This window comes from Pantherophis guttatus, chromosome 2 (genome assembly GCF_059756535.1).
Source record: "Pantherophis guttatus breed Tessera chromosome 2, ASM5975653v1, whole genome shotgun sequence".
NCBI lineage: Eukaryota > Metazoa > Chordata > Lepidosauria > Squamata > Colubridae > Pantherophis > Pantherophis guttatus.
Genome location: NC_142064.1, coordinates 43592682 through 43619465, shown reverse-complemented (window position 1 = coordinate 43619465; position 26784 = coordinate 43592682). Strand labels below are relative to the sequence as shown.

The following is a 26784-nucleotide window of genomic DNA, read 5'->3' as shown; positions in this document are numbered from 1 at the left end:
TCACAAAGTCTCTTGTATAAGAAGAGCTACAGCAGATTTCTGTAACAACCAGCTCATAATAAATTATTATTTATCTGCTATTTGCAGATAAAAGAAAACTCTGATATGTTGCCCAAAGATAGCCTGAAAGAACATTAGAGACAACAATAACAAATGAAAAATTTTAAATTACTATGCAAAATGGAAGAGTTGAAAATGATTTTATTTGAGAATTACTGAAGTATCAATTTGATTTGATATACAGGTACTCCTTGACGTACAACGACAATAGAGTCCAACATTTCTGTTGCTAAGTGAGACAGCTGTTAAGCGAGCTTTGCCCCATTTTACAACCTTCCTTGCCACATTTGTTAAGTGAATCACTGCAGTTGTTAAGTTAAGAACATGGCTGTTAAGTGAATCTAGCTTCCCCATTGACTTTGCTTGTCAGAAGTTTGGCATAGGGGATCACATGACCTTGGGACACTGCAACCATCATAAATACATGCTATTTGACAAGCATTTGACAAGTGACATTTGACATTTTGATCACATTATCACAGGGAAGCCACGACAGTCATAAGTATGAAAAACAGTCATAAGTCAGTTTTTTCAGTGCCGTTGTAACTTTGAATGGTCACTAAATGAACAGTTGTAAGTCGAGGACTAACAATTTCAGTTGTAAAAATAACATAACTGACTAGATAGTTTTTAATATTCTGAAATAGCAATGCTACTAAATCCTTAGCTCTAGTGATGATTGTTTAAAAAAAATGTATAGCCTGCATTTGGAAAAAACTGTTTCCTTGCAGAATTTATTTGTGATGAGTATATGTTAGGACAGAGTTGTAACATTTCTTCACAGATCACTAGATACATGGTTATATATTGCACCCGGCCACCTGTAAAATGTTAGTTGCACATTTTTAATATGCAGTAGTATTACTATTCTTTTTGAAATTATCAGAGAACAAGACAAGGAAGGGAGTGGAATGGAATGGAATGGGATAGGATAGGATAGGGTAGGGTAGGGTAGGGTAGGGTAGGGTAGGGTAGGGTAGGGTAGGGTAGGGTAGGGTAGGATAGGATAGGATAGGATAGGATAGGATAGGATAGGATAGGATAGAATTCTTTAATGGCCAAGTGTGATTGGACATACAAGAAATTTGTCTCCGGTACATAAACTCACAGTACATATACACAGCAAGTACTAGGTCATAGGTCATAATGTCTATACATATATGTCTATACATGTATGTCATATATGGCTATGTATAGAGAAAATGTTAGTATATTTATAGTATTGCTGATTTTCTGTAGCAGCATGTTTTAAAACCTTTATTATTATGGTATACATAATAATTTGAACAATTTTCCAAAATATATTAAACAATGTTTTTGGCACTAAGGGTATCTGCATTTAATCACGTAGTATAGAAAAGAAATGCAGTCTAGCTCTACTTCTTTTATCCCTTTTATAAATATTATCTTTAACAAATGATAAAGTTGTGCTATAAAAAGACTCAACTGTCATAATATTCCCTGTTTGAATGTCTCATCTATTAATAGTTAAATTCTCTCATACTTTTTTCCCTCTAAATTAGAGCCTATTTGAAACTGAATGTTAGCCCTGACAACAGCCTTTCCTTTCTGTTCTATTGATCCCTTCTCTTATAAATATATGATGATTGTGTGCATATGGGGCATACAATTGTGACAGCAATATTTCTTTGGAAACCTAAATTGAAACCAGTTTCTTTGGAAGCTGTTATTTAGGGGAGTATTGCCTCTAATGCTTGAGGTAATATGTTGTTATTGTGATTAGTAACTCTTCATAGCTATATTCTCTTTTACAAAGGACAGTTATACTGATAGATTATATGCTGTTAAATTGTTCTGACTTTTAGGAATGAGATAGTTAGTTCATCTCCAAAATGATCTGTCCCCAACCTGTCTCTTCAGAACTTTCAGCAGTGCACTCATTGTCTTTATAACAAAGTTGTACACCATGCTGCTGGTTGTCTTGCTTTCTCTTTCCCTCTACATTTCCCAGTATTATTGATTTCTCAAGGGAGCAAAGTCTTCAGATAATGACTTCAAAATATGGAAATTTCAACCTGGTCATTTTTGCCTTATTTAATAATCTGTTTGTTTTCTTGGTTGTGCATGGTGTTCTCAGGCATCTTCTTCAACACCAATATTCAAAAGCATCAAACACCTTTTCTATCCGGTTCATTTAAATTTATATCTACTGTCAAAAATTGAGGGGTTGTTATATTGTTCATTCATAAAATTAAGTCAGTTTGAACTAATGCTGGTGTTACATTTGTGTCTTCCAGTGTTAAAACTAAACAAGCAATATCCCATGTTTTGACTAAAACTAATTACTTTACAGGGTGCTCTCATTGAAGAAAATAAAATAATTTTGTGTTTCAGCATTCTATAATCTAATTTCATAATTAAAGTTGAATAACAACAGTCTACTTTTTTTTGTGTTTGGCAAAAATAATTTATCTATCTTTGCTGCATCTTATTTTGTATAATATGGAGAAAAAAATTGCTTCCTTTTTAAGCATTTTTATAATTATAGCCTATTTTTCTTTCCTCCAAAGAAGATTTTTTGTCTTAATGAATGAATGCAATTATTTTCAGGACATTGAGCCAATTATAATTGCCTTCACACTTCAGATCATATTTTGTTAAGAAAAGAGAGTTTGAAGACTACAGACAGCTCTATAAAAGGAGAAAGTTTATCTAGTTAGCCCAAAGCATTGATATTTTGGCTCATTGGGTAGTTATCTTTATTGCCTACAGATTCCTTTTGATTTAAGCCAGTTGTTCTCCAAGGAGAGATTTAAAATCTTGCCATATTTATAGTGTTCTTATTTGTAAAGTTGGCACTTACTTTATTGTTTCACTGTAGTATTAATTGCCAGACACATTAAAAAAATGTAAATTACAAACTCTTCAGTATAATGGCAGCATATGTAAAGATTTCTCTTGAATCATGTAGCAAATTCTTGTTTTCAAAGGGAAATTCCTTTGTTGCAGATCTCCAGATTGTTGTGACGAGAGAATAGTGTCACTCCAAAAGTTTGCAGCATATAATATATCTCTGAGGGAGGCTTTTTAAATAAATCTTTAGGTTGACAGTTATGATACAACTATATTCTCCTTTCTTCAATTCGTTTTGTTTAATTTTACATCCTTTTTGATTTGTCTAAAAAAAAAACATATTTTCATTTGCTTTAACCAGGTGTGGGTTTTTTTGTACAGACGCTAGCACGGTAGGATTGCAGTTGAAAGTGAATGAACCAGTGAAGCTTGGAAAGGCCATGGCCCTTCTTCAGATGGTAGCGATAAGTTGAAAGACTCATTAATCAACAGCAGAGTCACAGGTGTGGTGGCTTTCCTACAAACTGCCAGCAGACTGTGAAAGTCATATCTACCACACAATGCTGTCAAAATGGGATTGCAAACACTTGTGCCTTTTTCTCTTTCAACTTGAAAAATGCTGTGGTTTAAGTAAGGGAAATAAGCATTTGCACTAATTTTTAAAAACTGGATCTATTTTTATCTCTAAGGACTGCAGTAATAAAATGTGACTACATCGATTTATATGCATTCTAGCTTTGCTATGTAACTAGTTATTGTTTTATAATCCTGAAAGGATCCAGTTGGCTTACAATAATAATTTGTAATTATTAATTACAAGCTTCATTTATAATGTTAATGAAAATTTAATGTTAGTTAAAATCTAAGCATCAGGAAATTAATTTCCATCCAAAGACTGGTTTTAATATAAGAGCTGGTATTGAAAATGTTAGGAATGGGATATGCCAGCCATGTTAAAATGTATACAGAAAGAACATTAAAAAATCATATTTATAAGTTTACCTTTTATTAAAAAGGAGAGTTTTTTTAGGGTCAAATTAGCATATTTTTCTCTCCTAAAAACAGCCTGCTCTGTTTATTATAGCAGAAAGATTTACTTTTTTATGCTCTTTGCTATATCAGAGCTATTGTTATTAATATGGGGAGAAATAAAATTGTCTTTTTCTGACCTTTATTTTTTTATACTTCTTTTTGTTATTCTTTTAATTTAGTAATTGCAGCCTTTTAAGAAAATTCATAGTAAAATATCATGAATATGTGCGTATTAATTGTACTAATAAAGAACTTTTTAACCACCTGTAAAGAACTAAATCTTTGTCAGTGAGGTTTTAATAAAATTAGCAGTAAAATGATATAATTACTTCTGAGATAATTGTATAGGTTATTCAATGCTACATTTGATTTAAAAAAATGAAGTCACTTCTATGCATAAAGCCAAATCTCAGTAAATGCTATATTGGATTCAATAACTTATTGTTAATGAAGTACAATGAATTCTTTTTGTATGCAGAGCAGCAGAATCTCCTTAATCAAATTTTCTTATCATCAATCCCATTTTAAATAGCTAATGTAATACTATTCCACTTGTGGTTTTATTTTCTTTTTTTTTACTTCCCGCTATCTCCTTTTTTGATCAAAATAAGATATAATTGAAGACAGTTCTTTTCTTAGGATTTATCCTGTATAAATACCCCAATTTTTATATGATACTTTATATTAGCATAAGAAACTAAAGCAAACAAAAGCATATGTAATTTGTAATCTTAATTTGTAAATTTAGATTTCTTGCATACTGCTATAATTTTTAAATATCTCAGTTCACTAGGGCACAATGAATGTTAAATGCCAGTGTCAGTCAAGGCCTATAAGATAGGCTTTCAAGCACCTACCAGATATTTCTGGATCTAAAATGCCAGCAGTTAGGAATTCTAATAATTTGAACCTTCTGTTTTTGGATGGATGGATAGAGGAATGGACTGACCAATAGAGTCTTATACTAATTCTTCATCGCCAAGAGCCCTGATCTCCTAAACTAAATGACCCAATTAGGGAGGAGAAGGAATACTAGAAAGGAAAACATTTGGGGTTTTGCTCTTTATGGAGTGGCATGAATAAATTACAAAGTAGCTACATATTTCTTTTGATTAAATTCACTGGAAATTACTTGAAAAACATTCCAATAGTTCATTCCATATCTAAGAAGGTATCATCTTGTTGTACATGATAATCAAAGGCAAGTTAGACCAATGGATAAAATAGTTATGAAGCCTTGTTACCTATTTAGGTCACCAAAGTTTATGATTACAGCAGAATCATATCTTCATACTTTTTTATTTTTAGCCCCAAACATTTATTATCTAGGAGTTCCAGTAAATAGTCAGCAATATCTGTTATTCTGCCTCTTATGACCCATGCAAACATATCCCTAAGACTTTTGCTTGAAATCTGATAAATATGCTTGAGTCCAGATATTCATTGTACTACTCTTATTTGATTTGCTGCCCAAATAATTCCTTTTTCTAGAATTTGGCTTTCGAACTGGATGCAACATTCATATAATTCTTTATTATTGTAGGAGATGACCAGGCTGAACCCAAGGGAGAGGGTCACATGTGTCACCAATCATGAGTCCCTTCACGCCTACAAGAGATCTAAGTCCAGCCCACCTTGAATTCCTTCTATTCTTATCTCCCACTAACTTCCTTTGGCCGTTAGTAGTTCAGATTCTTGTAGAGAGCTCAAGCTTACAATAAATCTTTATACACATTTGAACTATCTGGATTTCCTGATTTTCCTAGCGCTTGACATGTTTCCTGGTGCTTATTCTAATATACACTCCTATTTCCAAGTCCAGAATCTCACATTCATTTTTTAATTACTTGATTGCTTCATTGTCTGTAAAGAAATCTATTTTGAATTGCCTTTTGCCCGAAACATGTTCCTTCTGAACAGATAGCTCAGTTCTACAAACTATATGGTTTCAATGCTAAATCTTAAAGGAGCCTTTTAGTCCTCTGTTACTCTGTCTTTAACTGGGATGCATAGCTTCATTTGAAATTTGACTCTAAATTGAATATTCTAGAACAGTTTCACATTTTTTTCCTAGTTTGAGAGCCACACTTTTGGAAATTTTCCAAGAGTTTGGATTTGAATGTGGTAAAAACTACATCAAACTGAAAAAGTTTTGGAAAGTTTACTGATGAAGTTCTTATGAAACTTTGAGGTCCAAACTGTCAGGAATCTTGTTCCTAACAAGAAGAGAGCCATAACAAGAGCCAGTTTGGTGTTTTGTTTAAGTCACCAGGCTAGAAACCAGAGACTGTCAGGAGGATATCTGAAAAGAATATAGCAATACTGGAAAAAAACAACATCCAGAATCAGAATTAAGAGATCAGAGCTAACAGATCAATGTTGATTTATAATATAAAATATTCACACAAGCAGAATTGGAAGAACTGTAAAAGTCTATCTAGGGCAAAGAAATCAAAGCCTTGCCAGAAGTAGCTAAGGCAAACCACAGAGTTGGCAGCAGAGGAAGCCAGCACAATAAATCATTTTCATTTTCAAACCAGGCACCCACTTCTCTGCCTTCTCAGAAAAAACAAAGCCATCTAATTAAAAAAGAAGAATTGAGCATATTGAACAGCATCAAAACAACAGAATAATCTTGCTTGCATTGAAGCTTGTACCAAAGAAACTGCTAGCGCAAATATTAAAAAGATGCTAGTACAGGTAATCAACTTATGACCAGAATTTATGTCACTATAGTAGTTAAATAAGTCACATCAAATTTTATAAACTTTTTTGTCATGTTTGTTAATTTATTTATGTATTTATTTGTTTATTTATTTATTTATTATTTAAATTTTTATACCGCCCTTCTCCCGAAGGACTCAGGGCGGTGCACAGCCAACACTAAAACACACATATACAAAAAATTTAAAAGCAATTTAAAAATATATTAAATAATTTGGCCCCGATATTATTAAAAAACTAAAACAACCATTAAAATTCATGTTTAGGCCAGCCCAGCTTGTTGGAACAATAATGTCTTGAGGGCACGGCGAAAGACAGGTAGTTCAGGGATCATCCGTATCTCCGGGGGCAATTCATTCCAGAGGGCAGGTGCCCCCACAGAGAAGGCTCTCCCCCTGGGGGTCGCCAGTCGACATTGTTTGACCGACGGCACCCTGAGGAGTCCCTCTCTGTGGGAGCGTATTGGCCGGTGGGAGGCTATCGGTAGCTGAAGGCAATCTCGTAAGTACCCAGGTCCTAAGCCATGGAGCGCTTTAAAGATGGTAACCAATACCTTGAATCGCACCTGGAAGACCACCGGGAGCCAGTGCAGCTCGCGCAGGAGAGGTGTTATATGGGTGCGCCATGTCGCTCCCATAATCACCCGCGCGGCTGCATTCTGGACCAGTTGGAGCCTCCGAGTGCTCTTCAAGGGGATCCCCATGTAGAGAGCATTACAGTAGTCCAGACGGGAGGTGACGAGGGCATGAGTGACAGTGTGCAAGGAGTCCCGGTCCAGAAAGGGACGCAACTGGTGAATCAGGCGAACCTGATAAAAAGCCCCCCTGGCCACAGCCGTCACATGATCTTCTAGAAACAGCCGTGCATCCAGGAGGACACCTAAGTTGCGAGCCTTCTCTGAGGGGGCCAAGATCTTATCCCCAATAGTCAGCGATGGAACCAGCTGGCTATACCGGACGCCGGAAACCACAGCCACTCGGTCTTGGAATTACTGCAGTTGCTAAGTGAATCACACTGTCATTAAGCGAATCCAGCTTCGCCCATTGCTTGTCAGAAGCTGACTGGAAAGGTTGCAGTTGGAAAACACATGACCCCAAGATGCTACAATCGTCATAAATACATTGCCAAGCAATTTAACAACATGATTCAAGGAAGTGAAATTGAAGCTTGGTTAAATTTAAAGAGGCAACACCAAGCAATTACAAGCCAATTACCTGTTTATCAGGAACTTTCAAATAGCTAACATGCATTTCCAGTCATTAGATACATAGCTGGAATAGTGGATGGGATCCAAGCAGAACTAAAAATATCTGGATGTGAGGGCAATCTGGCTACAACATCTGTCACCCCATTGATTGCCAGGGTTGATTCAGCTGATCTGGCTAGCTAGGCGGGTGTCCCCTTTCTCCCTCACTGCTCTATGTGTGTCCCTCCCGAAGCTGTGCGCTCGGTGGAAGAGGACAACCATCCCAGATAGGAGCGTACCAATCTTCGATCAAGGGTATACGATAGTTGCGCTCCCCTGCTAGAACTTCCAAACAAGCTCAAGGTCTAAAAGTAAGAATATCACAAAAATAATGATGATGAATTGAGAAGACAGCAACTGAAGAAACAATGTACCACCTAGTTAGTTGCTGCAAGAAGATTGCAGAGACTGAATAGAAACAATGGCATGAAAAATAGCAATAATGGTCTAGAATACTGGTAAGAAATTCCAATTGTTTGCAAAACTTGTGGGATCACAAAACTTGTAGGACAAAGTAATAGAAAATGAAGAAATTAAAATGTTCTGGGAATTTTAAATTTAAACAGACAAGCACTTCCTATATATAATATCCCAGACTTAACAATTCTCAATAAAGTCTAGCTAGTGAATGTTGCAGTTCCTAAAGACAGCAGAAGAGAAGAGAAAAAACTTGAGAGAATCACAGTATGCAAGGACCTGCAAAGTAAAATGACTATGGTAAAAGAAAGCAAAGATACTACCAATAATAATATGTGCCTTGGGTGTAATCCTAAAACATGTGGAGTATCACTTGAACACCATTGGCATTGACAAAATCACCATCAGTCAGTTGTAAAAGGCAGCTTTACTTGGAACAGCTTACATCCTGTGACAATACCTTTAACACTATCACACAGTATTGCCTATCCCAGAATTTTGAGGACTCAATAGATGGATAAAAATGCCAAATCCAGTCTAAATATCTAGCTGACTATGTGATCAATTTAAATGCTTAATTTAGACTGAAGAAAAATCATACTGTATTATATATTAGTTATCTCAGTGAGGACTCAGATTGTTTACTATACCATAGTAATGATACGTTAAATGAATGTTTTGCTGAAAAACTAAATTATAATGTTTTCATTATCCTTTCCCTGCAATTTTTGTCTATGTCTTTTCTTTGATTTTTTTTCCTTATCATTTTTTATTTCTAGAATAAATTTCCTTTCTAATGTAGTAAGTTTTCTACTGTAATCAGATTCCTATTAAAATAAAAGTGTATCTTTTCAGCCATGTATAACTTTTTATATAAGTTATTATAAAGTTGGTTTCAGTATTTTCATAATATTGTGACCTTCTTTTTGCCCATCTGAGATGTATGCCAGATACTTCTAAATAATACATACAGAAGATGCTTTTCCAGATCATAAATGTTGAATCTTAATTTAGTATTTTCACTCTTATTTTGTATATGACATAATCTAAGATATACCGTTCTTTGTACTATTTTGTAAGGAAAAAACTGGCATGAATATTTAACTCATTGAAAAAATTCTGTAGTTCTGCTAATTATCACTGAGTTTCCATGAGCAGGTAACAAAAATGTTCTATCCTAATTCTGTCCTGTCTAATGACTTATTGCTTTCTTGATATGAAATGTTGGAAACATAGTTTAATGAGCTTTTGTTTTGTATTAAAAACACAGCATATAAACTGGGTGCCATTAGACTCAACACATTATCCACAATCAAGTTTAATGTATTTGAAAATAGAACTTTAATAATTTTACAGTATGTTCTATTATAACTTGATTTCCCTTTTGCTGAATGCCAGCATTCTTTTAAGGTTTAATTTTTTGTTGCTATGTGTGATAGTGAAATAATATCCTCTTTGTAGATTTTTTTTAATAAATTACTTTAATCAGACAAATTCTCTGTGCTTAATATTTAAGAAGATTCTGAATTAAACCCAAAATTCTTAGATTAGTCACAATGTTTAATATACTCATAGAGCTTTTTTCCAATGTGTTAGAAATAAATGTATTCTATTAGGCAAAATATATGAAAATTGGTAATAGTATGTGAATTTATACAAACTTAATTATATTTATCACTGAAACTTTATCTCAAATATTTTGGCTGAACAGACATGTTCTTGAAACTCACATTGTAGTTTTTAAAATTGTAGTTTTTATTTTTCAGAAGGTTCTTAGCTGCTAGTGCATTTGCCACTATCATTATGTTCCACTGTAAACATCATGTATTTTTAAATTCCGTTGGGAAAATGTTTTTTTCTATACCTGCTTCTGTAAAATGACTATTAAAAAAACATGTTAATGATCAGTTGTTCAATTTAGCCATATTTATTTATATTATGTTGGCATTTGGTCCAAAGAAGCAGTTCAAATTAAGCAATTATACTACTACATTTAAAGAAAGGTAGAATTTGATATATAAAAGATATATGAATATCTTAAGATTTCATGTCTGTTTATTAGTTATTCAAAAATTGTTAGTAACAAAATGGTGCTATTAGAAATTAAGACAATATTTGAACACAAACATTCATACACACATTTTATTTTCATTCTTTAGCATTTGCACTGATTGTTTTGACTGATTTTTTTATACTTTTAAATGTGTGGGAACATTTCATGAAGATCTTTTTTATATTTAAATGTGCAGGCTTTCTGTCCAGCAAGTGTCTCATTGTCGCAATGTCACTACATCTCAAGATCTGACCTTTGCACCATAAGGATTCATGATAGTCCATGTTTTTTTACAAACTAGGTTGCTTTTGTCCTCCCGCTAGGGGGTATCAAAGCCTTTTGGAGAGCAAATTTCAAGTACTGATTGATTTGTAAAAACAAAAGTAATTTTTTGCATATACTTTGCACCGCCAGATGTCGCAAAGGCTTCATTCATTAAATGTTTTTAATCCAAAATATGGCACTACTAATTTAGTGTTTAAAGGCCATAACAGGTCAGTAGATTGTCCTTCAAAGATTTGATTTACACATTCACAAATATGTCAGCATAAGAAGATAACCACAAGTCTAATCTAGTGCTTCTAACATCTAATGCTAGATGTTACTAGCATTGTAACTGACTGATACAACTATTTTAATTAATATAATATTTTTAGTTGGAACTATTGTGACCCAATTTCTCCTATCTCTATCCAAGAGAGAAAAGAAATCCTTTATAGGTTGAGGTATGACTAAAATATGTAACTTTTTAAAAAAGAAAATCTAGAATAATGAGGCATAATGTAAAATATATTTCAACTGAAATTATTTATCTGAGTACTAGTTGGCACTTCAACCTCTAAAATGTGAAAACAAGAATTTGATCCTTCTTTAAGACTAACAAAATGAGAAAGGGAAAAGAAATTGAAAGAAAACTGGATGTTTTTCAACATGTCTCCAGAATAAATGAGAGGCCTGTCAAAAAATTGAGCTAAACTAATATCTTTTAAAAGATGAATTAACATAAGTATATCATTTAGTTTATTGATGATATGCTATGTTTTTCTGTTCAGAATATCATACATTTTAAATTGCAAAATCTAGTTTTGTTAAGTTGTATTTGGGGATGAGTTTAGTAGAAACTAAAGGAATGTCAAATTAAAAAAATGATAAAAACCATATTCCACTTAACCAGATTTCACAGAACTTGAAAGATCAATGGATAATTTTGCTATTCAATTTTGTTAATCGAAATTATTTGATTCCTATTATTTACATCAATTTTATATGCACAAAGAGTTTCTTATGGCAAATAACATGCTCAAACTCACTTTTTTCTGTCCAGTTATATTTAAGATTACATAACCAATTATCCTCTACTTTCCACCAATTCATCAAATTAGCCTAGATATTAATTCAATAGAACTAAAATTGTATTGCTGGTGTTCTCAGGGGATTTGCATGGATGAGTGCACATCATGATTGTACTTTCCCACATTGTATCTATGTATCTGTGCAATATATAAATAGATAGCTAGGGGCTATCTAATAGGTAGATACTGGCAAGTTTAGAAATCTTAACAATAACATTTTTAAATTTATCTGCCATTGTCCTTTTCCTTTTTTAAAAAAATGTTTTTTAAAAAATGATTCCTACAGACATTTGCCTGATCTGAAGTTTGCAATCTTTTGCACTCAAGGAAAGCAGTATTTTTTTTCACCAAAGATCTTAATATTTTATTATTTCATTCTTGAATTTTGTTTACTATCCTTAGGGAAATGATTTAAAGCCATTTTTGATTAAGTCATTATAATAATTGATTATGATATGTTTACATTCTTTATAATTACACAAAGCAGATAAATGATTATAATAATAACATAACAGACAATGAAATAGATATAAACTTATTTTTAAGTAATATTAAAATATTTAGATGTACATTAAAATATTGTTTATTGTCAGTAATTCTCAAGATTTTTAAAGGTTAAATCTAAAGGTAAGTGTTTCACTAAATCTTGAAATGTTTTTATTATAATTTTATGCCAATAAGAATTCATATCAAAACACTTTATTTTGGTGATGACCAGGTCATACCAAAATTTATTAGTATAAAATAATCAAAACCTAAGAATAATACAACAAATAAAAGAAAATTAGAGAAGTTTCTTTTTACCAATCAAGAGTCAGGCATGTTTTTCTGCTACAGACCACTGTACAGAATTTAGCTACCTTTAAATAAACACACATACATACACGTGTATATTTATGAATAATTAGTTTACAAGCAAAAAAGTAAAGAATGCAGTATGTCTTTTCAGATAGGAGGGCATCTTCTGTTCATTTGTTGATTTCCTGGGCTAAGTTCAAAGCGTAGTATCTGTTCTTATAATTTTGGCAAGAGTTTTTTTATCATACTTTATGTAATAGGAATGTTTAAAAAACAGGCCATGGAATATAAATATCTGTGGCACTTCCTACTGGGCTTCTAAGGAATTAATATGAATAGGTATATATTAGCATTTACTAAGCATCCTGAATTTACCACATCATATTCAAATGTAATATATATAAAAGGATATATTAGAATATTGGTTTACATACATAATTTATGATAGAAATTCAAAAAGTATAGAGAACATACAAGAAAGGCTAAATATAATGAGATACACAGAATTTCTAGCCTATAAGTTAGTGTTTTTGTTATTTTTTTATAATTTGTTTACAGTAGTAGGTTATTGCTATATAAATAAAATACAAAACATTTTGTCAATAAATGAAATTTTCTGCATTAGGTCCAGAGTTACATGAACCTGAATTTTCAGATGAATGTGGGAAAGTTGCAGTAATTTCAGCCAATTATCTGTGTAACTACTTTGTCCTCCAAAATCTGCCCTCTGAGGTCAGTTGGGCCTCTACATTAGATAGAAGTGTCTGCAATTAGGGAGGGGTTGGAGGAAGAAGAAAGGACTGGCCAAAATTATTCCCATTTCTTCCACTTAGTATTTTTGCTGCATCCAACTTCTATTTGCAATTGGATCACGGAGAAGAAGATTTGGACCCTCAAATTATTTTTATATTTATATTTTATTTTTATGAATACATTTATTTACAAAATATTGTTTATTTATAACCCTTCCATATATATTTATTTGTCATCTGGCTGGGAATAGATATGAGAGGAAAACTGAGGTGCATAGGATTGGGTAATACTATGTTAGAACATTAGAAAAATGAATACTTTCTGAAAACCATGTATGATTCTACTTTTTAAATCCTTCCATGTATTTCTTTTAAAAGGGCATTCACTTATGTTACAAAAACACTGGGCCACATTTGGATTTGGGTTCTGTATTTGTTCTATATTTGGACTCTCTCTCTTTCTTTCTGTCTCTGTCTGTCTGTATGTCTGTCTCTGTCTCTTTGTGTGTGTGTGTGTGTGTGTGTATAGTTACAGACTCTGAAATTCATGATCTCTCATGATATGCTAGGGAAAAAAATGAATCCATTTCAATAAATTAATAGGGATGAAAATCCCAGTCCATCCTTCTTTTCAGAGGTTCACATGCATTGTAATGAAATGCAATGAAATGCATTAGTAGTTTTGTTCACTTGAAATCCAAATGAGACCCATTTTGGCTCACACCCTTGACAATCTCTTTTATAAGCACTGCTGTCTCTTGTTCATGTGTGGGCCTAGTAAAAGGGTTTCTTTGTAAGATGCACAGAGACAATATAATGCCACGAAAGACGAAGATGTCAAAACACAAAGTTGGAGGCAATCTAACCAATGCCTCCCAATTTTTGTCTTTGAAAGCTTTCTTCATTAAAACTATTTAATTGTGAAGCTTATCTGGAGGTAGAGCTATTGCTTAATATTTTCCAGTGTCATTTCTTGGACAGTCATTTGTAACTTTTTTATATACTTTCAATCTTCATTGTTTAGTAAATTGGATGCCTTATTAGCAGGATAGTACTAGAATGACTTCTGTTTGAATTATTTGGGTGTAATGAGGTACAAATGTTTCATACATATCCCTTCTCTTTTTCCTCTTCAAAGCTAAAAGAGCTTTATACAACATGCAAAAATTATGTATTATAAAATATATTTTAAAATATATTCAGTACTTTTCAATTATCTGCTGTTCTTTCTGTTTTCAATGAATTTATGTTGCCACCAATAATAATATGATTAAATATACAAACATGGATAATTTCCAATATGCCCAAATATAAATGTTACTCATTTATACAGTTTTCCTAGAAATATTGCATTAAAATAAAACTTAATTGCTATTTAATATATTAATATATATTGAAATGAGCCATAGCTAATGTGCATGTTTGTTTAAAAGTGATCATATATTTATGGACAAATATACTTTTGCAATTTTTCAGAAAAAAGTAGTTGAGCCCCTATGGTTTTATTAAATTACTATTATGAATATTAATTTGGTAAAATATGTTAGAAATAGTGAATTTTTAGTGTAGACATAATGTCTAAGAATGAACAGAAGCAACTCTGGCCTATGCAGCGAGTAAACTTCGTAATTGTTTGTGATAGGTGGTTTTTTTGAGTCCCATATGTATAAAAAGCTCCAGGCCCAGCTATCTCATCTGCTGGCAAACAGATTTTCCAGGTGATGAATATTAAATTTTAATATATTTAAATATTAAGAGAATCATAGCTTCAGTAATTTTATTCTGCAGTTGTACACAAAATATACCAGAAGTAATAGCTACCTAAGGAGGATATATTTGTTTGGAATAGTTTTCAACAATAAATATTTGATTTATTTTATCATTTATGTAACATTCCATGCATAATATATTAAAAACATTATACAATTGTTTATTCATGTAGTTCAAACTACTTTGTGAACAATTTTATGTGAACACAATGAATGAAGGCAGTAGAGTTCCAAAATACGGTCAGTATTATGCCTAATTCTGTAACTGCAGTTGCACCCTGTTGCCGACTTAATGTCAGCCATTCTAGATTTCATGTTGATAGGCCTTTTTTTGGAATCAGGGAATATTTGTAGGGGGATAAGGTTTAGTTATTTTTTATTATTAAGGAGTTATTATTTATTTACTTATTTATTAATCAAATGTACGTAGCTGCTAATCTCTTTCCAAAGGGGAGATAACTTTATGTGCAAAGTTGCATATAATAAATTTGTAATCATTATTATTATATAAATGTATATCATTACTTATTGTATCTATATACTACGGTACTAAAATTCTTGTGTCTCAAATGGAGTAACTTACAAAATATTGGGACCAATTACTCCCATGCAAATAAAATTTGTAAGTTCTTGACATTTCCATGCTGCAGTACTGTTGCTGCTGAGCACTGTGGCCAAACTGCTGCAATCACATGATCCTCATTTACAACATTCCCTGACACAAATCAATGGGGAAGCTTGGAGAGACAAAGTCAATGGAGATTAAATGACCACAGCTGATAGTGGGAGCACAAAGGCAAGTTTGGATTTGCAACTTCCTTCCTGGGAAGTTGGCAGGAAGAAAGCCAGTGGTGAACCTTATAGGGAAGGTCACAAGTTCCTTGGGTAAGTCTCCCACACTCAAGCAATCTGTGCTCGCAAATATATCTGAAAGGATGATCCAACAGGTCATGGGTTGTCTAGAACTATTGTTGTTCATAACATTTACTGTTATTGTTCATACGGATAATGAAATTTCTTCATTGTATTCATAAAAATTGTATGACAACATCATAGATAGATCTTATTGACTGAAATCCCATTCTCTGTATAGCTTTTTTGATATGGCTTCCAATCTGTAGAAGATTGGGAGATTCCTAGAATATTTTGGGGTTAGTGCAGGCATCTGCAGAAAAAGAGAGAATGAAAACTCCTTTAGTGTAGGTATTATTAATACTTATTTAATACTTAATTTAATCCATTGTATTCAATACTAGTAGGAAAAAAGCAATTGAAAAAACCAGATGACATTTTATGTGCAGTATTATTTCAAATGTTTATGAACAACTTCCCTCAATAAACTATAATTTTATTTTGCAAAAACATTTATTTTAAAATAATAAATATGTACTAAAAGCAGTACCCATTTAAAAAAACACTTTGAAGTGGTTGCTTCGGTCTTTCAGTAACCTGCTACATATATTATTTACATAGCTTCTGAAATGTAACATTAGTTCTGTGTTCCCCACTTTGAAATAGTGTAATAAATTCGTTTTTAGGACGAGAAGCAAAATATTTAATGAAATCATTATATTTATTTGTTGGTATCAGAAAAATCACTAGCTGTGGACTCTATTTTTAAACCTTGTGAATATTGGTCCACAAGCTTCCACTCTAGCCCACATCAATAAGAAAGCAAATATTAAAATTGAAATGATATTTACACATCTTTTTTTGATTTTTTTCTATTTCTAGCAAAACAAGGATCTATTTCTATTCTTAACCTATATCTACTTACAAATGGGTCAAAAAGTATTTTAAAAATAGCAACTATAGACTGAAACAATTGCCTATCACTATCGAAAGCTATTAGACTGAAACAGTTGCCCATCACTATCCAAAGCTATTAGCATTTTATGGAAAAGCTGATTAATAACATCTTCACTGATATCAGGAGTATTGGACCAACCATTGTCCTCTGAAAACTGAAAAAAAAAAAAGTAAGGCTCCATGATGAATTGCTGGTAGAAACTATATCAACAACTATGTGAAACCCTAAAAGACAGAAAAAATAAGTTTCTGTTAGATTCCATGTTGTGGGAATCTGTACAAAAGATCATTACTGAAGATATGGATGTGCAGAGGGCTGAGGTGTTATTTTTTCTTTAAAGAGTCAACAGTTTCTTGAAGAATATTAATACTTTAACATGAAGGGAATAGTTTTATTTTAAATAGCATGTGTTTTCTTATAAATGATAAATAGATAGACATGATTCGCTATACTCTTTTATTCTATATTGACCTGGATAAAATCGCAATAGTGCTTTTTAATGCATTAAAAGATGATTTATTACAACAATACTGAATGTCCAAGTCTGAAAATCAAAATTTATTTATTTATTTAAATGTGTTATGACCGGTCACTTCTGCAGACTTTGGGTTGCTTACAAAATCTAAATTACTGTATATGCATCTTAATTTCACATTTTTAATTAGAAAAAGATATTTTATTCAGTAAACATTATAGATCCTAAATAAATCTTTGTAAATTTGTTATAACTGTGATTCAATTGGTTGTACCATCAGCTGTTAAGCCCAAATCCAGTATTGTTCTTTTTCCACCAAAAATAGTGCATCCCCTTTAGGCATTCTTCTGGCAGTGTGGAAATACTTCTGTATGTGGGAATATTGGTTTTACATCACTTTCTCTGATTGTTACTTGAAGTGAAATATGAGCCCAATAATTGTGGTTTATTCAATAAACCATAGTTATACTAGCTATGGTCTGGTATGATGGTTCAATCTGGCCAGTGATAATTTGCTAAATTATAGAGTGTGTTTTTTGTGTGCAAATGAAGATGTTTCAGTTTATTTTAAATTCATGAGGTAATACTCTAAATGTAACATATGCTTATAATCATGGTTATGTTAATATCAACTCCTAATATTTTAAAGAAATATGACTTATAGAGGAGTCATTTACAGCTTAATATCTTCTGTAGTATATAAATTGCTTCTTGTTCTCTAGGTCTTAGAATTGTCCTCCCAGAAAATGGGATTTTCTAGAATTTGCCAGTTGCATGCCCAATACCAAAACTACTTCAGAAACATGGGAGGGCCTGTCATTATATTTATTTTGCAGTAATGCTTCAAATACTGGGAAGAACTCAAACTATATTTATTTCTCAAACTAATATTACCTTATTGAAATTGATTTGCGAAACCACATAGTCCCAGCAATACAGGAAGGAGCTATGCTGTAACACTTTGCTCATCTTGCGGTACTTTCACATTATATTATAAAAAAGGGTGATTTGTTGTATCACTTGACATAGATCTGTAATATCATACTTTTCAAAAACTGATAAATATGGAAGATATTATGTAATAATATTTGTCTTAAGCTATCTGCTTTTTTGCAACTGACATTAAATTATGGAAGTTTTGAATTTTAACATTGTTTGCAACAGAATTCAATTGAAATGACCATAGAAAACTGAACAAATCTAATTGAAGAGAACATAAAAAACACTACTATTTGTAATAGGTCTCATTGTAGCATAGTTATATGTTAGAGAAGCAACTCTACTGTTCTTTCCTGCAATGTGTTAGTATATAATATTTTAAAAATCAAGAATCTAATTTCCAGGGCTAATAATTGTAGTGTGGAACTCTAAGATATAAATCATAGCTATCACTCCTATCAGCTAAGCTATTTTGTTTTTCAGGTTCTTTTTGCATTCAAAATGAATATAGGAATTAAAATCCTGTGTTTTGAAGATTGTAGAGGCCTACAAAACATATGTTCAACACTATCGTTTTCCATGCTCAGCAATTAAAAAATGGCTTTGGGCTTTTTTACCCTCAGAGGTTTGCCAACTGCTATGCCTTTCAACATTTGTAAAATGATTTCTTCATTTGCTGAAATATGAAATTAACTGAATGTAAGAATGGTTTGAAACACTTTGGAAAAAGTTCATTTCAGGGGTTCTGGTTTTCTGTGCATAGAAGTTTGGTCTGTTATTTTTCAGATCCTAAAGACAAAAGTAATAAGTCCTTTGTCATGGATAACAAAGAGATGATTCCTTTTTAGTATTTGTATGTTGTCATGCCAGGCTTAGGAAATTAGCCTAATTTATTATTTAAAACACTGGTGGGATTTCTAATTGCATTCATCATTAGATATGACATGTTTAGAACCAAGAACTGTATCCAGTGAGAATTTTTCAGATTGAATTTTGAAACAAAAATATTTTTCAAGAGATCCCTAGCTCTTCCTTGTTACCATGACAACAGTTCTATTTGTGTGAGAGCTCAGTCCATGGCCAATGAGAGAGCAAGCAGCATCAACTAAACATACGAATACATCAAAGACAAATTCATATACTCAATCTGATCAGCTCAATTAATGTAAGAACAGAAGCTGAAGGGGGTTAAAAGAGGGCACCCATTCATGATAGATAGAGCTCCTTTTAGCAGAATATCTACATTGGCCTTTGGGGGGAGGAATTTAGCGCACTGTCAAAAACATTATCAGAAAGGAAAGTACTAGGCCTCCTACACCTAACAGATATGAAGCTGTCAGACAAAGAATAGCACTATTCATTAAATGACACTTATTTTCTCCCACTTTACAAGAATACAGCGAACAAAACAAGCAGGGGAGCAGCTGAGAAAGACACTTTTTTCTTTTCCTAGTGATGACAGACATGCAGCAATTATGGTGATAACTAAGGAATACTAAACAAGAAGCCAGCTTCCATTCTGTTTATCACCTCAAATTTTATGTTACTAAATTTGCATGCAACTCTTGTTTTTTTTTTTATTATTTACGTCTGGGGAAAAATTAGATCCTTTTGTTTTTAACATGGCATTTTCAGTTTTGGTGAAGAGTTCCTCTGAAGAATAGATTTGCTCTTACTTTTAAATGGTGATATCAGGCCTGAAGTACTTTTTGAAGTGAGGTATTTTCAGAACACAATAAAAATGTTGTTCTCAATGGCAGATGGAGGAAAGAAATAGCATTAGTGTAATGGCAAGTACAGCACAAATTTATTGTGTTAAATTTCAGCTACTCATAGTGTAAAGGAAATATAGTGAAGGTCTTATTAATTGCTGCTTTATGAGTGTACAAAAAATAAAGGTATATGTGTGTGGTTGATTTTAATAGATTCATTTCAGCTAGCTAGAAAAAAGTCAGTAATAGAAGGTGCCAACCTTCTGTAGTTTGTAATAGGTGGAAGGAAAAAGGAGTTTCCTCTGAGTTGATAGGTTTTATGAACCTTATCTTTAAACCAAAATAGTTTGATTCTGGATGTATTATCAGTAGTCTGTTACTTATATCTGCATGATCTTGGACTGATTGAATCAAGCCCTGTAGCCAAGTGCTCTATAATGTGCTGTCAGGAAAACCTGACAATTGTAATGAAAGAACAATAAATGTGGGATAGAAGTAATGTTAGGGTCCAGCTAGACTGTATGAAAACTGATAGCTGGGATATTGGCTCTTATGTACTCACGTATACTAATCCCTTTGAGAATTTTTTTTGAATGAATTAAAATAGTTCCCTGATTCAACAAAGAAGTATGAAGAAAATCATTTAGTGAACCTGTGAATTTTGCCACAAATCCTGTACTAAATAAATGCACACAAGCTTGCAATTCTGGGCATATGTAACATTCCATAAAATTTTCCAAGTTGACACTTTGAAACATAGTGTGTGTATATGTGCATATGTGATGTATATATAGTATGTTTTGAAAAATGGTGAAGTTGCTACCCTAGACAGAATTACTTAAGAATCATTGCGCTTCTGAATAAAGATATTTGGGCTTTTTATATTCTGCTTTTGATTATTGATAGGTAGAACAAACCTATGACCCAGCTTTTACCTCTAAGCTGGAACTTGCCTAAGTGATTAATAGGGATTTTAATATGTTAAGACTAGTAGAAAAGATAATTATAGTGATAGTTACTTAAGCTGCATGGTTGTAAATTCTGTTGGTATTCCCACTCATGTTGCCTATCTGAAATAAATACCATAGAAAGCAACAATCAATATGTGGTGGTGCTTTTTAAAAAAGGACAGTAATATTCTAAAAACATGCTATACCTTGTCACAGATACTGTACTTAACTCTTAATAGACAACTGATACAAGCTGCCGAATATCCAAAGTTAAATTTGAATTCTCTGGCACCCCACACAGAGCTAGACGTAAGGGATAAATAAATTCTTTTGACAGAGATACAGTCAGGATAGAAGGGAAAGAATGTCATTCCAATCACAACAGTCAGTCAGTGTCATAGTATAAGTGGCCTGTGCATAACATCCATAAGCAATAGGTCTCTAAGAAATGAATCTGAATCTGACTGAAGTACAAAAACACATATAAATCAAAACAAGAGTCTCATTCTACTATGTAGTCTATGATGAAACCAATTTTTATTGCCTAGATTTAAAATATAAAGAAATAAATATTCATTCTGCTTATGATGTTTTATTTTATTGGTTTTATGATGCTTTATGAGTTTCACTTATTGTATGCAGTCTGGCTCCATAGGACACAGGTGGAATATACATAAATATAAATAAATAAATGGATGGATAAATATGGAATCAAACATCACTGAAAAACACATGAGGCTGCAGTTTTGAATCTTAATTAGAGCTTCCAAGTCAAACTTGCATTCCTAAGACTAATTGGAGTGACAGGTAGATAGACCAGCGGTGTTATCCATCTAATAATACTTTGTATTAAGTGATAGGTATTTTTTGTGGGAGGAATGATTTGGCAAATGCAAGTTTAAATGTCAACATGAATCTCACTAGGTGACCATGTGCAACATTACTATATCTTGGAAGAACCAACTTATAGGCTTGTTGTGAAGAAAAATGACAGAAGAGTTACATCACACTGAACTGGTCAGAAGAAAATCAGGAAAATACTTATAATTAACTGATTGCTTTATAATTTGAAGTTCTTTCCCATTATGAGCTCCATCATAAGAATAAGAATTAGGAGGTAGGTCTTTTATGTCAATGTAAAAACAAAAGACAAGTAAGAAATATTTCTTTTGTTGAGCAGCATCAGTAATCAAAAGTCCTGTGTCCTGAAGGTTAGATGACTGACAAGTCTTCCCTATCAATTACTATCCATCAAGCATTTAAAAAGTCATAGTAGCTTTGGAAAGGAAATTATTGTATTCTTTAAAAGAGTATCTACTGTTGCAAATCAGAAGTTAAAACCCAAAGAACCTCATTCTAAGCGTTGAATACAGTAAAATTCATCTTATTTCAAATATTCCTATATTTTTCATTTATATAAAGATTGTTATCTATAGTTTTAGGGGATAAAATTAGTTTACTATTGTATATTGTATATGCAGTGACATAAACCTATTGCACACTGGAGGTCACCCTTGTTACTTAGTCTACATTTTTGCAAAATACAGAGAATTGTATTTTATACGTACATTGGTGAAATGTCAGTTATATGGAGTTGAATGTTACAATCACCTAATCAGTAGAAAATGCTGAGAAAAATGTCTATAATTTACATTCAGTGATGATGAAAATAGCAAGTTCTTATATTATTAAAATATTAATATTGACTGCTGATTGAAAGATACTGAATTATTTGTGAATATTACATGATCTGCAATTTATCCTATGCTACTGAACAGAAATTATTTGATGCAGAAATATTTTGTGCTATGCGTGGTAACATCACATGTAAGAGGCTTTCAGCTGGAGCTTTTAATGAGTAGTCTAGGCCTTCTCATGTAATTCCAGATGACATCAGAAACAAACTAATCCTCTTGCATTTTCTGCCTGTTTTCTCATTCAGTGAAGGAAGAAAATAATATATCAATAGGTTTATTGGAAACGAAGATAGCAAAATGTATAATTCAGAACCTGCAAAAAAATTAATGCTATTGATCAATGATGTATTTTGGATGCCCCTTTTTCTATTACTTAATATGATTTTTAGTTCTCAGTACCACCTTATGTGGACACTACAAATCCTTCCTCTTAATCTACTGGCATTCATTGTTAATTCATCGCATCCTAGCATTAGACTCCATCAATCTACACACCTCAGTAATGAGTAGAATAACTGAAAACAAAATGCATTTTTAAAGAGTTTACGTGCATGGAGTCTGGATGTAGTCTTTTAAATTTGCAATGTTATTCCTTCCTAAAAAGTGTCCCTAACTGAGCTGCTTCCAGGAAACATCTGGGTTCTATCTATTTCCCACAGATAAGATTTACCTGGACAGGTGGTGTGTTGGAAAGTACAATCTTACATTAGTCAAGAGCCAAGTCATTGCATTTTATCTCATTCATAGTTTAATTGTATTTTACAAAAGTATAATTCCAATATTTAAATATTAATTAAATATTGAAATTATAATTATATTTAATTAAATATGCTTACAATTTAAATTTAATACATTGATAAGTATTATATATACATATCATTTAAATATATAGATATTTAAATATTATTTAAAATCTAACTAGAACTGTGTTGTTTATATTATTTGGATTATATATTGTTTAGAACTTATTTTACCATCTATTTCATTTATTTCAATTTACTTGTAGTTTCCAATATGTTGTTTAGTGAGATGATTTATTCAAATAATCATATCATATTTAATAAAGAGCAGTCCAAGGCAAACTGAACAAATGTCTTTATCCATAAGCAACCAAATGAGAAATGGATTTTTATTCAGTCAAATCTTTTTAGTCAATGAAACTGCACTTTCATGCATACTGCACACAAGTGATAATTAATATAGTCTAATTCAGGACATGATACTTGAATTGATGTACTGTCATTGATACCCCATGTTAAAATCAAACCTTGACAGGAGTTTAATACCCTGGAACAGGTCATCATATGATAATACTTCTTTTGCTTTTCAGTATTTGTCTTCAGTCAAGCAAAGTATTACAAGATAGGTTAAAAAAAAGAAATAATTACAAATGAAGAATGACGCAGGCTGTGAATAGAACATATGTTAGGCTAGGCAGAGGCATCAGTGAATTATATCATTTTGTGATGAAGCAGCACTGAGGCTGAACGGACCTATTTCAGACCTTGATGTATTTTATCTCTACAGTATTTGGACTGTCATCTTTAGAGAAAGACTTTGTGTAATTGAGAGTCAACTCTAATCTTCATGACTCAAGCATGAAGCATAGACTAGATGAAAGTATTATGGAAGAAAGAGAAGCATCTAATAATGTATAAATGAGTTATAACCTGTTAAACCACAAACTTTCAGTGAAGTAATGTACAAAATATAATTTCCAAAGACATTAATTTCAAGTGTGATACATGTAACTCTTTAAAATTATATCAATTACAAATTTATTTTGATGTGTTAAAATAATTTTTATATACATCTTTAGAAATACTTTTGACTGAATTTCAAAGCCTGAACTATATTACTTTGATGATCAGTCAAGTCTAGAAGGTTTTAGATTGTCATATTGACTTAAAAACTATTTGACGAAAATAACAAGATTACAGTTTTAAAGCTTTCAGTTATTATTATTATATACACAGCAATGTGAAATTACAGCTGCCAGTTCTTTAGCTGGTGTTGACCTTCATATGCTTTAAGTTCTTCCCAAGAACCTAGGATTTAGGAATGTATGGTCATAATATATGTACAGTGTAGCTTTATGTGATTGATAGATGGAAATTTTATCAATGCACAATTTTTTCAGTGCTGCCCAAGATTTTTTGGTGTGAGACCCAGATTCACTGGGATCACCATGACTGGTTTATGGCATTATCTTTCAAATTTGATCTTTGTTCTTCTCCAATTCTTTGTCTTCTATTTTACTGTCCCCTGATAGTCCCATATCAATTATTCAGACTTTCTTCTTTTCAACCACAGTTAAATCTGGTGGCTTACAAACTTTATCAGTTTGCATTTGGAAATGCCACATTATTTTAATTTTGTAACAATAATTTTTATTATGGTTGATCAAACAGTAGATGTTTTGACTGGGTTTGGCATTTTTATTCACTTATTAAGTACTTCCCAAGAACCTGGGATAGACAGGTGTTGTTTATGGTATTAAAATTATCATTAAAGGATGTAAACTGTTTCAAGTAAAGCTGCTTTTTGCAATTGACTATTGGTGATTTTGTCAATGCCAATGGTGTTCAAGGGTGCGCCAGATGTTTTGGGACTGCATCTAAGCACCTATTACTATTGGTACTATCTTTGCTTCCCACCCCCCACCCCCAGTTCTACTTCTATTTGTAGTTCTTTGTACTCTGTGATTTTCTCCAATTCTTTCTCATTTCTCATTCTCAATCAGGTTGTCTCCTGGTTTTGCTATGTCCATTGTCCAGATTTTTTTGTCTTTCTTATCAACAGTTGTTAAATTTGAGATGTTATGTAGCAGGCACTTATTTGTCTAAACTCCAAAGTCTGAAAACACTTTAGCTTTTTCATTTTTTATTACTTTGTCTATTTTGTGGTCCTATCGGTTCTAGCTTGAAGGTGAATGTTATTCCTTGCAAATATTCCAGTGCACTGTTGTTGCTATTTTGTCATGCCATTGTTTGTAGTCAGTGATCTTTTTGCAGCAACTATTTAGATGGTCAGCTTCCATTTGCTGGAAGAAGTACTTCTTGAAAGTAGATAGTGATACTTCTAAAATCACTCCCAGATGTTCATTTGTTCTTTCAGAGGAGGTGCAGTCTCATTCAAAGCAGTTAACATCCATCCAGTGGTATAGAAGAATGATTCTAAAAACTATTGAGAAATCATGGAAAATCAACAAGGTTGTATTGAGAAAACAGTGACAAATACTTCATCAATCCGTTATGCAGTCCTAAACTCAGAGTGGACATTGGGTTGGGTTTTTTTACAATAGCATCTTTAGCTGTTCTACCCCTGAACATTTATCTAAAATGGTATATTGATTTATTGGTTAAGGTCCAGTGTGTGTTTGAGGAGCGACTGCTACTGAGTATGTATGTCTCTTAGACTAGATCAGATTAGCCATAAAGGCAGGGATCAAGCAGACATAAGATCAGAAACTTAACTTAATCTCTTTGCCTGTTTTATTATCTCTAGGAAAATCAAGGCTGTTTGCTGGGCTCATCACCAATGCAGAAAGCAGGTAGTGGTCTTGACAGCCATTGGAATCATAGCTTGTTTGTTAACAGGAATGTTTATCTTTTTCTGTTAGTGTAGTAGGACTGACATCAGACAGATACCTGTTGGGGACTTCAACCTAATTGTGCTAGCAAAGCATTATTAGGAATAACATGGAAGTGGACTGCTGTGGTAAAAAACCATGTCATTTTAAAGGTCCCTGCTCAAATGTGTAAATTTCACCTTATCACTTCATAATGAATTTTCTGTAGGTAGTATCTTGAAATGTGAAAAATCGAACTGTTATAAGCATTTTCACAGCATAATTTATAAATGTATGTGATTTAAAGTCTATTAATTTTTATGAAATTTGGCAAGTTTTATGCCCTTATTAATGGATTAATTTCATTCAAATAATCCATTATCGTAAGAAACTGTAAAGGTACAAGTAGTTAGTTGTTTGTTTTCATCAAAACCTCTAGTTTTCCTAAGAGGGAATAAATCAGGCATACCTACACTCCAGAACTAATGTAAATTGAGTTGAGTGCTTTCTGAGCTAATAATCAGTTTCTTTCTCTAAAGGATGTATTGGGTTCTTTTGCTCAGATATGCTTCTTGGCTTTTATTTTGTGTTGTGCTTAAAGATTGAAAACCTT

At 32.5% G+C, this 26784-nt stretch overlaps 1 protein-coding gene and 1 long non-coding RNA gene across 4 annotated transcripts in view; one reads left to right on the top strand and one right to left on the bottom strand.

Annotated features, from left to right (window-relative positions):
* KIAA0825 (KIAA0825 ortholog) overlaps positions 1–26784 on the top strand; it is a 161897-nt gene that overhangs the window by 81979 nt on the left and 53134 nt on the right. Inside the window, exon 20 of one of the 3 annotated variants that reach the window (XM_034440674.3) lies at positions 26108–26153. The exons of 1 other annotated variant lie outside the window; for it this stretch is intronic. In XM_034440674.3, coding sequence (XP_034296565.2) covers positions 26108–26153 — 46 coding nt within the window. Of the gene's footprint in view, positions 1–5449; positions 5647–26107; positions 26154–26784 lie in introns of those variants that run through there. One more of the 3 variants, XM_034440676.3, reaches the window with a different exon arrangement.
* Positions 15971–26784, bottom strand: part of LOC117679064 (uncharacterized) — a 31344-nt gene continuing 20530 nt past the window's right edge. Inside the window, exon 2 of the long non-coding RNA XR_015732157.1 lies at positions 15971–16182. This is a non-coding gene — a long non-coding RNA (uncharacterized LOC117679064). The remainder of the gene's footprint in view (positions 16183–26784) is intronic.